This window comes from Sylvia atricapilla, chromosome 19 (assembly GCF_009819655.1).
Source record: "Sylvia atricapilla isolate bSylAtr1 chromosome 19, bSylAtr1.pri, whole genome shotgun sequence".
Classification (NCBI taxonomy): domain Eukaryota; kingdom Metazoa; phylum Chordata; class Aves; order Passeriformes; family Sylviidae; genus Sylvia; species Sylvia atricapilla.
Window position 1 is genome coordinate 1,574,354 of NC_089158.1, and position 13,583 is coordinate 1,587,936.

Below are 13,583 nucleotides of genomic sequence, written 5' to 3' on the forward strand. Positions count from 1 at the left end.
CACATTCCCTTTTGCAAATATTATCGGTGGTTTTCAAACAGTGAAGTGCTGTCTTTAGCTCAATTCTTCGGAAAGAAAAAGCAGGTGGAATCCTTTTCTCTCCAAAACGAGAACGGAGATTTGCATTTTACACAGGGAAGGATCCAGAGTAAGGGGAAGCTGAATGTGCCCATTTGCAGGCAGCGGTTTCCCCTTGATCAGCGTGTCTGTGCATGTACAGGAAGACCTGAGAGAATCCCAATGTGCTGCTCAGCAGAGTTGTTAGCAGAACTTTGTGAATCTAAAAAGTAAGGCAAGATAGGATCGAATGATGTACACAGAGCTGCTGGACCTCTGTTCTCTCATATCTCAGGACTTGCCTGGAGTAAGGCAGTTTGCAGCAAGGCAGGTGCTTCAACCTGTGTCTCCTGATCTTTGCTTTCCAGCTCTAAGCCCTGGAAAACCTTCACCTCGTTGCTCGATGGTATACGCTAGGTCATGGAAAATCTGGATGCACTTAAAACGTGTCCTACTCACCAATTCAGCTGGATCCTCAGCAAACTGAGAGAAGAAACCACGTTGCTCAGAGCTGTGACAGCGGCTGTGGAGATTTCTAGATCCCCTTCCTAGCCCAAGGACAGCCCCTCACCAAAATCTCATGGTACTCGACAGCAAAAAATTCTCTCCTTATGGCAAATGGATGTAGTTGTGCAGCAAGTGGCTACAAGGAGATAGAAGTAACAGGGATGGGGCCTCAAAGAGAAAGAGATGTTTTTCTCTCTCAGGATTAACAGTCCTAAAGCAGTATTTAAAATTTACTTCTTTTGTATCCATATTGGCTACTCACGTGTCACTTTGTGTACAGATGCTGTGCTGGTTCTGTACACTCTTTGACTAGAAGAAATAAGAACAAGAAATGAGTCTGAGATAGCCCAAAATGTACCCTTCCCTCTCTAAAAAAAAAAAAAAAAAAAAAAAAGGAAAGGAGGGGAAACTTTTTTCTGGTATTACACTTTTCAAATAAACACCTGACAGGGCTGCATTTTTGTCTGATTATTTTTTCCTGATTATTTTTTTCCATCACGTCTAGAAACTTCACCCCTCCAACTTAGACAGAGCCGGGCCCCCACATTTAATGTTTTGCAACAAGTTGCCTGTTTTGCTGGTGAGCACTTTTTTGCTTTCTCTCTATTCCTGTAGCTGGAAACAGTCACTGTTCTCACACCACGGCGGGGCTGCAGCTTGTTAAGGTTAGAAGCTGGAGCTGGGAATGGCCCCTGGGAATGGAGCTGGAGCTGTTTGTTTGCTGGATTCCGTGTTCATTGCCATTCTGCCCTTGTTGTGGTTTTAACATTTGATGACCTAGGTATCTCAGAAGGCTGTTTTGCCTCAATAGGCATGTGATGAATTGCTCTTAATTAGCTTGTGGAAATAATATAAGCCTGAGCATTAAGCGTGCTTTGTTAGGGTTTTGACATCTTCTTTTATATGTACATCTACAAATAAAATCAGGTAGATTAGCAGTCACTAGGAAATTGTTGTTGTGAGTCGCTGACTCACAGCTCCTGTAGCTGTCTTTCCTTGTCTTTGTTAGTCATGCCCTACTGTGGGCAGGAGTTCACGGGGCTCTGGTCAAACGTGTCTATTTTGTCTGTAGGGACAGGGTTTGCCTTCGAATTCACGTAACTCCAGTTGGAAGAGGCAGGTGGCTCCACTGAAGGTCAAGCCGGAGTGTGAGAAAAGCCACGGTGATGGAGCTCAACTGGTTTTGTCTTCAAGCACAAACTCCAACCTTCAGGTGGCACCGAGGCATCCATGGGATGGAGGGATAGAGGAATCTGAGATCAGACCTCAGGGTTATTTATCCTTCTGGTCCCCATTTAAATGCTGGCTGGGAAACACCGAATCTAAAATCTTTGCTCTAGGTCACAAGCATGTCTCCTCCAGGTTTGCTATTGCAACCCATCCCTGTGTGCCCTGGGTGCTGGAGCTGCCTATTCCCATAGGAGAGGGTAATAATTATTAAAGCTTTCAGGAAACTCATTTCTGTGCTCTTGCACCCTGGCAGCTCTCTGAAAAGAAGGAACAGCCTGATGAAAGAGTGACAATGAATTGGATGGGTGGAAAGGTGGGAGGGACAGCGGGATTTTCATAAAAGCACAGAATTCTAGAATGATTTGGATTGGAAGGGACCTTAAAGACCACCCAGTTCCGCCCCTCCACCATGGACAGGGTCTTCAACTATCCCAGGCTGCTCCAAGCCCTGTCCGAGCCGGCCTTGGACACTTCCAGGGATCCAGGGGCAGCCGCAGCTCCTCCGGGCCACCTGTGCCGGTGACTCGCCCTTCTCACACGGCAGAACGTCTCCCTGATACCCCATTTAACCCTTCCCTCCGGCACTCCCAAGCCATGCCCCTGCCCTGTGGCTCCGTGCCCTTGCCGGAGCCGCTCTCGCTGCTCCAGCCCCCCGAGCCGCGCGGGTCGGCAGCGGCGGAGACGCGGGAGCGGCGCGGCGGCGGCAGCAGCAGCGGGCGGCCCGGGGAAGCGGCGGCGGGGCCGGGGCCGGTGCCGAGCGCGTCTCCGGGAGCGGGGAGCGGAGCGGGGCGGGCGGAGGGTCCGCGGGGAGCGGCGGCGGGGCCGGGGCGGGGCGGGAGGCGGGCCCGGGCGGTGGCGGCGGCGGCGGCGGGGCTGGGGCGGCTCAGAGCGCCCGGCTCCGCTCGCCTCCCGCTCCTGCGCCTGGCTCCGGCCGGCATGGCCGCTCCGCCGCGCCGCCGGGCCGCCGCTCCACCCCCGCCGCCGCCGGGGCCGCCGCCGGTGCTGCTGCTGCTGCTGCTGCTGCTGCCGCCGCCCGCCGTGTCGCTCGGCGGCGGGCCCGGCGCGGCGGCGTCGCGGGAGCCCCCCGGCCCCTGCCGGGTGAAGACGGTGACGGTGTCCACGCTGCCGGTGCTCCGGGAGAACGACATCAGCTGGAGCGGAGCCCCGCCGCCCGCCGCCGCCGCCGCCGCCGAGTCCCGCCTGCTGCTCTTCGTCCGCAGCGAGCTGCCCGGCCGCGTCGCCGTGCAAGACGATCTGGACAACACGGAGCTGCCCTTCTTCACCCTCGGTAGGCGCCCCGCTCCGCTGCCCGCCCCGTCCCGTCCCGTCCCGCATCCCGCCCCGCCAGCCCGGAGCATCCCCGGAGCATCCGACACCCGCCGTGCCGGCTCTGTGTCCGCCCTCCCCGCTCCGCGGGCAGCTCGATGTGTTTTGGGGCTTTCTAAGCCTGCCCCTATGCTGCATCCTGGCTTGGGGGTTGGTTTTTTGGGTTTTTTGGGTTTTTTTTGGTTTTGCTGCCGGGGAGGGATTTTTTAGCAGGGCCTGAGGCTGCCGCCGCTGCCAGCCCCGGGAGGAGGAGAGCATTCCCCGGGAGGAGGAGAGAGAGCATCCCCGCGCAGGCTGGAAGTGATGGGGGCTGCCTCGTGTGCTCCAAGTTGAGCTCTGAGCCCCGAGGAGGTGCCGCCGAGCCTGGCAGAGCGGGAGGGGCTGTGTTTTTTTCTAGCCGGAGCCTGATTTTATAAATGCTTCGTGTTAATTCTCGAAGCTCGCTCTCGCTTCACGCACAACTCCAGCGCCCGGGTCTGTGCGAACGCTGCAGACTTTCCTCCGCTCTCAGCTTTGTGGGGAGGGGGATGGGAACAGAAATAATTCTGTGGTCGTACTTCGGTCCTGATGCCGGACCCTGTTGTTTCAGGTGGGGTGCCCGAGCTGCCTCTTGCCACTTTTACCCATTTCTGTGCCGTAATCAGCCAGTCCCCCGAGAGAACTGCTCCGAATGTCACCTGGGAAGTGCAGTGTTTACTCTGCCAGGTCACCGGAGGGTTTTTGTTGATCTTTGCTTTATCCATCATCTGTCCTGTTCTAGGGCATCCAAACCCAGGATAATTTGACTACCTGCTTAACTCGGGTCTCAGGTAGCTCTTGACACACGAGGTTGTGACTTCCAGCGCATCGCTCTGTCTGCCTCAGGTGTGTCGAGCTGTGCCCATGTCCAGGATCACTGGGGACAATTGACCCCAAGTCCCTTCCCATACCTCGTGGAGTGATTGCTTTTCATTGGGTGCAAAGAGCAGGGGTAGGGAAATGCCTGCCTGTGTCCCCCAGTCCTGTCATTTTACCTTGTGTGAAGCTTTGCTGTAGCAAACGCCCTAATAAATAAGTTGGTTGTACTTCCTGAGGCTCCTGGGCTCCAGCTTTGCAGTTTCCTTAGACACGGTTGGTCAACTGCAAAAATCCGAAACAAACCAAGTACTCTGTTTCCACTAAGGAAAGTGCCAAACCAAAGGGTTGATGCAGTAGGAATGACGTTTACCATGCCGTGCTTAAAAGTAACAAGAAGTTTCATGGTTCACTGAGTTAATTTTCAGATTAGAGTACAGTTTCTTCAGGGACTGGGTGTGAATTGCGCACTGATCTAAATATATCAGATAGCAAAGAAACCCCTCTGTGTGAGCTTAGATAATAGCTCAAGTTGGAGGAGAGAAATTTGTCTTGATAGATCAGAGACACGATCTTGTGTATAGCAAATCCTATTTCTGTGAGTGCCTGCCAGTAAAGAGACCATGTCTTCATCTAAAATTTTCCTTTACTTGCCTGCCTTATTGGTTATGTGTGTACTCATGAATATGAAACACGTCTTGTGCAAATCTGTGGGGGATTTCCTGCCCCTTCATGAATAGAAGACCCCAAAACATCCCCTCCTGTTCCCCTGGACTCACAGGCATCAGGCAGATTGGAAGATAAATGGAGGCTGTGCCCATGGTGGGATGGCTTCATCATGGTCCTGGAATTAATCAGTCCTTTGCCTCCAGAGAAGGTAAAACACTTGTCCTTCCCCAAGGTCTAGCTCATGAATTGCTGTGGATGTTCTGATATTTCAAATTTGTTGCATTTCTCCCCGTCTCCTGGTGTGGCAACTGTCTCTCGCGCAGTTAACTCTTCTCTGGGTGAGGGCTGTGGAGGATTTCTGCTGGCTGGTTTTCCCAGTGCAGGAATTAAGGCTGTAGTTTTCTGTGGTGGTTTTTCCCCTCTCCATCCTTTTCTAACTTCATTGATGGTTGGGAACTGGAGAGCAGCTGCTGCCTCGTAATGGGCTCTTGGAGGTGAAAATCACGTTACATGCGGGAGGGCTTGGGAGTGACTGCGGGGGCAGAGATTTCTCTTCGGCAGAATCTTTGCAGGTCCTTATCTTTAGCTGATTTCTGGTGATTGCATCTCTTTATGCGTTTTGCTGGACATGTTTAGTGGCTGTCTGGGCATGAGCTCAGGAGGACACGTAAGAGCTGACGTCCTGCCGCCTGCAAATGTGTTGAGGACTCCTGAATGTCCTGGAGTGCAGGATCTTGCTGTGAGCAGAGATCACTTTCTGACCTCAGCAGGGTAAGGATGGGGCAGGATGACCTCCTAAAGCACACAGCTCAGGACAGCCAACCTGACTGGCATCCCGGAGGGGTTTTTGAAAGGAAAAAAAAGATTAAATAAAAAAGAAAAGGTAGCATAAAGCTGGCAGAGCTGAAATATGGTGCTGGTGCTACTGACTCTGAAGCGAAATAAGTTGAGAAAAAATTGAGGCCACTCCGTTCTGCAGGGCTCAAATTCTCTCCAGGCCAGGAGGCAGGAAAGAAAATGTTGCTTGGCTTGGTGGCAATGAGTTTAAGCATCCAGGGCTGTACTCCTGGGTCTGCTCAGCAGCTCCTAGCTCAGTAAATCTCCCAGTGCTGCAGTGGTTCCTGTGCTGCTCCTCACTCCTTGCCATTTAAAGGAGGGTGGGTGATCTGTAGCTAAGGCTGGCAGGTGCCAGAGCCTTGTCAGCAGTGGTGTGAAACTTAAAGTCAAGGAATCATGTAGGTTGGGAAAGATCTTTAAGATCATCAAGTCTAACTGTAAACCTAACACTACCAAATCCACCACTAAACCATGTCCCAAAGTCCCACATCCTCCAGGGAGATGCCCTGAATTGGTGGCTGGCACAAATCACATGGAGTGCTCTGTGTCCCTTTTCTTTAAAGGATTCCTCCTTCTAAGGAGGAGACAACTTTATCTGTTCCCTGACAATATGAGATTTTATCCTCTTAAATGCATAAAGCGAGAGCTTCCAGTGTAGCATCTCTGCCTGCGGGGCTGCCTGCTCTGCAGGAGCCACTGCAAGGCTGAGACAGAGGAGAAATCAGCACTAGGAAACATCCACACAGCCGGGCCTGGGCCCATGGCACGCTGGCAACATCAGGAGCAGCAGCAACAGGAGCAGCAGCAGCAGCAGCAGCTAATCATGGAAGGCAGGAGCCCACTAGGGGGTGGTGGGTACCCGGGGATGCTCCACAGCAGCTCCTCTCTGTGTGCCCGGAGCACGGGGGTACCAGCGATGCTGGACAGCAGCTCCTGCTCTGTGTGCCAGGGGGATACCAAGGATGCTCCACAGGAGGGTACCTGGGGATGCTCCATACCCTCTCTCTGTGCCCATGTGGGCACTCTGGGATGCTGGACAGCAGCTCCAGCTCTTTGTTCCTCAGTGGGCACCCTGCACCTGCAGGAGGGTGGGGAGCCCAGGGTGGGGATGGCTTATCCTCTCCCAACGAAAGTAGAAAGCTTGGATTCTTTGTGCATCCCTCCTGGGCTGCAGCAGGGACCTGCTGCTGAAACACCCACTGGCAGCTCACCAGCGTGTGCTCGGTGTCCCTCCTCCAGTGGGGTGTCACAGCTTCTGTGTTTCCTACGCCTCGGTTTATTTTTTCCCTCCTGCGTTGGAGACAAGAAGGATGCTTCTCCCACTACCCCCCAGTTACGTTACTATAAAATTACTCAGCAAAGCCCAGTGGTGGCAGGAAATGACAAATGTAAGTGCCACCAGTGCATTATGAATTGCTGTGCCTCCCCTTTCCTGAAAAAGCATCCCGCCCTTTCCTTAACCTTGGACACTACTGATGCTTTGTGGTTTTTCCTCCCCCCTGTAATTCTCCTAGAGTTACTCTGGCAAACGGTGCAGCCTGTCACTGACTTTACCCTTGCAAAGTGAGGTCTCTCTAAGGTACAGATCTTGATTCAGTCAGCAGCCATGTGTTCCCTGCTGAAGCTGCTCCTCCACAGCATATCCAGCTCTGAGTGCAATTCAGGGAATGAGGCAGTTTGCTTCCGAGCTAATTTAGAGGAGCTCTGTCTATGTGTGAGCAGGTTTATATAGAGGAGAGAGAAGGGAAGAGGCAGACCAATTTTCACCACTGCTCTTACCCTGTAGTGGCTTACATAAGAACAGTTTACTACACACTTCTCATAAATGGCTTTAACGGATGCTGTTTGATGGCGTCTGCGGCACTTCAAAGTGCTTTGTTTGGTGGTTGTCACAAAACAGGCTCGTGTGTCTGCATTCCTGGTGTCCCCTGTGGCCCGTGTGTGCGGCTGGTTGATGATTGTCCCCTGCTCTTCCAGCTCCTCAGCAGTTCAGTGCCACTTCTTTCTTAACTCTTCCCAAAGTCACCTTGTAACTTGGGCTTCTCCTCTTTAGGGTAGGAGTGTTGAGCCTTGAAGGAACACCTGGATGTGGCACTCAGGGCTCTGGGCTGGGTGACAACGTGGTGGGGACCGGTCACAGGTTGGGCTCAATTATCTTGGAGGCCTTTTCCAACCTTAATCATTCTGAGTTTCCATTAATCCATTAAAATAAGGGAAAGCACTAAATTCCCTATGGGCTGATTGTATTTATTGCTGTTCCTAGAAATGCTTGAGCAGGGTTTTGCCACCCTCATTTTGGTCACCAACTCCTGTTAGTGCAGAGGGGGTGAGGAGGCTGAAGGGTCACCTGGGGAGTGCGGGTGTGACTGCAACTTGCTGCTGCTGCTGTTCAGAAGTGCCCTTCCCTGCTCTGAGCTGCTCTGTGGCGTCTGGAGCAGCACTGTGTGGGTGCAGAGAGTGTCCCCAGTGTGTGACTCCATCATCAGGGCTTGGCATCTGAAAGTGGGGTTGTCTCTGCGGAAAAGCCGATGAGCAAAGTCTGGTTTCTGCACCTCCCTTTGCATTAACTGCCTCCTGCCAGGCTTGAGATGCCTGGAGTATCAGCTCAGAGATCTGGGCGCTGGGTGTTTTTTGTCAGTGTTTTTCTTGTTTGGTTTTTGGCGGGGGGGGGATGGTTTGGGGTTGTTTGTGTTTTTTTTGTTTTGTTTTGTTTTTTTATTTTTTCTGTTTATATAGTTTCTGTCCCCTAGCTAATCCAACGGGTAAAGAGTCATATCTTCCACTCCAAAATCCTCAGTGAGATGCTGTGGTGAGGATGAGATAGGTTGATGGGTGCCCTGGGACAGGGGCAGATGTAGACCTGACAGTGGGGCTGCTTCCCTGCCCCTCCATTCCCATCCACAGCCGTGTGTGGTCTGGGGTCTGGGCCAGGTCCCTGGTGGGGGGGCTGCCTGGGGAGGGTGTAGGAAAGAGGAAAACCTGGTAGCAATTTCTTCCCCCTCCTTGTATAACTATGTGATTACTCCAGCTTTCCAAGATGTTGGATTTTATAGCTGGGAAGAGGAGGGAGAGCCCAGCTCAGTGTGGATGTGGATGCTGAGCTGCATGTCTGCAAGGACTGTAACCCCCAGAAAGGCTGTAGGCAAAAGATGCCAAGGAAAGGGGGTCAGTCCTGAGGCCATCCCTCCCCAGAGGCAAGGTGACATGGCTTGCCCAGCACGGCGGGGTGTGGACTTGACAGGGATTTTGCTTCATCTCGGGCATTTTCTGGGCTGAATATCCCAGTTAAAGCTGGGAATGTGCAGCTGAGTGCAGGCTGTGCTCGGGGAGCTGCTGCTTTCCAAGAGTACCCGCGTTGACCAGCTAGTGGCAACAGAAGATTAACTATGGAGGGAGAGAGGAGCTGGTTGCTGCAGCTGAGCTGCCACGGGAGGAGGCTGGTGGCTGGGGATCTCCTCTGTTCCCCTTTCCTCCCAGCTGATTTTCCATGATGATGCCTGGTGTGCCAGAGGCTTTTGTTGCTCTTTTTCGGGAAGAAATAATGAGCTTTTATTCAGATTTATGCAGAGAGCTTGCAGTCCTCCGTGGGGAATTGGGCGGTGAATGACCTCTGAGTGCCACCATGAAGATGGATGCTGCCTCCAAAACTTGCTGTCTGTTCCCTCCTAAGCCCTCAAAGTGAGAACCTCAGCTGTGTGATGGGCCAGCCTTTGAGCTGCCTCGGTGACACGGTGCTGAAGTGTGGTGTTGGCTGGCTGTGAAACAGGGCTGAGCCCTTGGGCTTTCCTGGTGTGACAGGAGCTCAGGCACGGGGCTGGCCGGGACAGCGGGAGAACAGATTGATGCCATGTGTGGGAATGGTGAGGTATTGATCTCATGCTGCTTTGACACACGTTTGCAGGTGCAGGTGGCTTGAGAAACGCCTGCCATCACACCAAAATGCCATAAAAAGTGTGGAGCAGGCTGGGGTTGGAGCTGAAAGAAAAGAAGGTGCCTCAATTGCTGTCTTTTATCATCTGAAATGTCTACAGTACACCCCGTGCCGAGTGTCCTCCTCCTGGAGCAACCATTTGAAATGGGGAATGATGACCCTTGGCCTGTGTCCCCAATCCTGCCCCCTCACTACCTGTGGGGAGTGTGATGTCATCGAGCAGAGACGGCTCTTGTGCATAACCAGCTCCAGAAATGGGGCCACTTAAAAGAATTGAATGCCTGTGCTGCTGCTCGGGTCTCAGCTAATGCAGTTAAGGTTTCCAGTGTCCAGACAGTATGGAGACACTTAATGGTATTGAAGAAGCAGAATGGCATGCAGAGGGGACAAGCAGTGATCTTGGCTGCCTGCATCTGCACTGGCGGAGTGAGGCTCTCCGGTTGTCTCCTGGGAAGGGAGAAAGTGGTGAAGAAAATCAGAGAGTATATATTTTGGCCCATTGTTCCCTTTGGGAGCCCTCCCCATTTGCCCTGCAAGAAGCAGTGCTCCTGAATGCTTCTGGATTCTTGCTGCAGGTCAGAGGGGAGAAGGGACTCCTTGCAGGGGGAGGCTGGGCTCTGGCTGCCTGTGAGAAGATGGGGCAGACAAGATTTGGAGCCAGGGCTCTGTCTGTGAGTGCAGGTGGCTGGTGGGGAGGGGGCAGAAGCACCAGTCCTCTCTATTTCACATTATCTGCCCCCCAGCACTCCTTCACTCCTTTCTCTGTGCTTTCACCCCTCCTGTCTTAGCAGAAGACAAAGTCTGTAGGAAACCTCGACTGGCTTTGAAAGCAGCAGCAAAAGGGGAGAAATTTTCCATTAGCAGCATCAGCAGTATAAGAGATTTTTTTCCCAGTCACCTGGTAACTGCTGTATTTAGGAAGATTACTGGGCTAATGGTGCTGCTCCCAGGCATATATGCATGGGAGTGATCCTGTCAGGAGAGGGAGGCAAGGGCTGGTCACACACAGAGAAATGGGCTGCAAAAGGTCAGCTATGCAGGGAGAGGACCTGTGGGGCCGGTCACCTCCTGTGCTCCATCATCTGCTCCTCCAGAGCAGGGGAATGGCACAGAAGTGGCTCTGTCAGCTGCACTCAGGGGCTGCAGTGGAGGCAGAGAGCTCCCCAGGACTGGGCACTTGCACATCCTCCAGTGGAGGAGGGAAACTCTGGCTCCAGCCTGGTTTGGGGCCAGGCTGGGGGTTTTGGTGCATGATGCACTGGTGCATGATGTGGTGCATTTCTTTCTGTGGGATGGGATGTCTCTGTGGAGGGGCACTGCCCTGCCTCTGGTGTGGGCTCACTACAGAGGTGAGCCCACCCTTGCACAGCCCCAGGCCTGTATAACTGGTGTGCAGGTTCTGAGGACCCCAGCTCTGCTCCCAGTCATGACCATGCTCACAAGAGCTCAGCTGTGCTGGTGCCTTTGAGGCTTGGATTCTTTTTCCTTTTTTCCCTCCCTTTTCTGTCTCTAGGGCAGCGGGCTGGCCTCCCCTGTGGCTGGGTCCCTGCCCTGGCTGTGCTGTGTGACCTGGGCTCCCCGGCCAGCCCCGGGGCTCCTGCCTGCCCAGGCACTTGCCTCACCTGAGCTGGCATTCCCGAGTGTGCCTGGGGCTGTCCCAAGGCCATTCACAGCCCAGATACTTCCTTTGCTGCTCTCTGTGGTTCTCCAGCAATCGGATTTCAGGAAGCACCGCACATCCCTAAACTATGGGATAAGTGATGGAATATCAGAGTTGGCAACAGCATAGGGATGTTTTTGTTGCCTCAAGCCAAGTGCTCAGTCCCATCAGCTTCCTGCTGCAGTGCTCCCACGCCAGGGTGGGGAGCGTGGGGAGGTCTGTGTGTGTGTGCAGGGAAGGGGGGCTGGAGCAGAGTGTGTTCCCTGCAGCCCTGGACCAGCATCTGCTGCCCGTCCACCCTGGCCAGAACAGCCTCTCCCTCAGCTCACTCTTGCTGTGGATGTTGCTTTTACTACCAGAGGGCCTGGTGAGGTAAAAGTTGGGGCCACTGAGCTGATGAATTCCTCGTGCAGGTGCCCCCAGAGCAAGGTGTGCTCTTCCAGGCAGTTTCCCACTCAGATGGGCTTCCTGGGATGATGGGGCTCCCATGGCAGATGCTGCCACCTCACTCTGCTACTCAGCCCTGCCTTGCTCAGGCTGCTCTGTACGGTGAGAGGTGATGGAAACCCTTTACCTGGGCCTGAGCAGTCACCTGTGTGGTGGGCTCAGCTTGGGTGGGGGCCCTGGACTGCTTTGGGGGCTTATTGGGATATTCTGATATGCCCCTTTTCCTTCTACTCCTGTCACAATTCTTCCATGTCCTTTGAACCTCTCATCTGTTTAAACTAGAGGAGTTTGAACTCCTTTCTTCTGCCCTGCCTAGGGAATTCCTCCCAGCCTTCTTGTTGCAATCACAATTATTGTTCCTCTACCTGTAATATCCTGGGAAATCTGGCCAGAGAGAGGTGCCCAGGCAGAGCAATGTGTTGGGCAGGTGATCCAAAAGAATCCAGATTCCCCACCCTCCCTTCCATGCCATCCAAACTGGGCAGCCCATGGTCAAGCTGTGTCCACAGCAAACATCTCCTGTGACCTTCTGCCTGGAGCAGATGTTTAGGGTGGGCAGCTTGGGGGGTTCAAGGGGATACCAGTGCTGGGTACCATTTAATTAAAGTTGCCTCAACTGATGGATCCTCCTGACCCTTCCTGAGGCTGGCTTGGCACAGGAGGCTGTTAAGAAGGTCCAGCAGCAAATGAGGGCTGCTGTAGAGGAGCCAGCCAAAGCAGTGGCATTTTGGGAAGCCAGCAGGTATGTTTGGGAGTCATGTTGCAGGCTGGAAGCACACCCAGCAGAGGCTGGCCTTATCTGCTGGCAGGGCGGTGGCTGCTCTATTCCCATCAGGGGCTTTGGCATTTCTCCTCCCCCACAGAGGGGGAAGGAGAGCTGCAGGGGTGCATTCGTCACCTGGAGAGCCCCCAGGCTTCGGCTGAACTTTGTGTTCCAGCAATAAAACCATGCTAGGAAATGTGTGCTCTAACAAAGCCCGTGGATATAATACATCCGTATCATACTGTACCTTTCATCTTGAAGGATTCCCAAGGAGCTTTACAAACTCGGTGTGCTGCAGCCTGCCAGGGTGACTGAATGTTATCGGGAGCAGCGGCAGTCTAATCTCTGTGGTAGTATTTCCCCCCCTTGCAGGGGGAACTTTATGAAGTCTGGTCTCAGAGTAGCGCTCCGATGGTGTTTTCCTCTAAGCCCGAGTTTCTCAGGAGAAACAGGCAAACTGTGTAGCTATTTGTTATGCAAAACCACCAAAGAAATATTTTTCCTGGGGCAGTAGGAGTGGGTGGGAATTACTTTCACACAGCTTCCACAGCTTTGCATCTTGACAGAGGAGGCATTCGCAGGGGAATGTGCCCTGTGTGCAGCCCCAGAGAGGGGATGATAAAGTTTAAACGCTTGAGGAATTGCTTCTGGGCATTAGCAGGGTGGTAGAGTTCAGCTGGCGGGGCAGTTCTTGGGGGAAAACTCTAAATGCCTGCCTGAAATACTTGCCGTGTGAGTCTTTTGTCACCTAATAATCCCTTCTGTCTCTGCAGTCAGTCCCCGAGCCGGCTGATGGCTCAGGTCCCCATCCTGCAGCCTCTGGTAACATCTGGGCAGTGGCTGTCTGCGGGGTGGGAGCAGGGAAGGGAGACGATGCCTCCACCCCCCGTGCTGGTCTCCGCTTCCAGCTGGGTGTGTTTTCACGGCACTTGACTTCCCTGGAGCTGTGGGAGGCATCTGAAGGTGCTGCCGATGGTGACAGAGCCTAAAAATCAAAACTGCACGTGGGACCAGGGGCACCAAAGTGAGGCTGTTGTCAGAGGCATATGCTTGAAGCACGGCGGGTGGCTGGAATCTATTTTGGTCTGGAGCGGTGCATATTTAGCCTGTTTTGTTTAGCAGTTTGTTTATGGGATGTATTTCCCCAGTCCGTGTAGCTCCCCAAATGTGTGCTATAAACAAACTGTAAAATGAAAAGCAGCCTCTCCGTGTTCCTATCAAAGGGAGAGGCAGGGTGCCTGGTGCCTGCCAGCCCCTCCTCAGGAGGAGAAAACACCGCTGGGGGAGGTTATTCTGTCAGCTTGGAGTACAGGACTTGCTGT

General features: G+C 53.4%; 1 protein-coding gene across 1 annotated transcript in view; it reads left to right on the plus strand.

The window, feature by feature from the left end:
• Positions 1–2,730: 2,730 nt before the first annotated feature.
• Positions 2,731–13,583, plus strand: part of ASTN2 (astrotactin 2) — a 317,145-nt gene continuing 306,292 nt past the window's right edge. The window contains exon 1 of the mRNA XM_066332467.1: positions 2,731–3,082. Coding sequence (XP_066188564.1) covers positions 2,731–3,082 — 352 coding nt within the window. The remainder of the gene's footprint in view (positions 3,083–13,583) is intronic.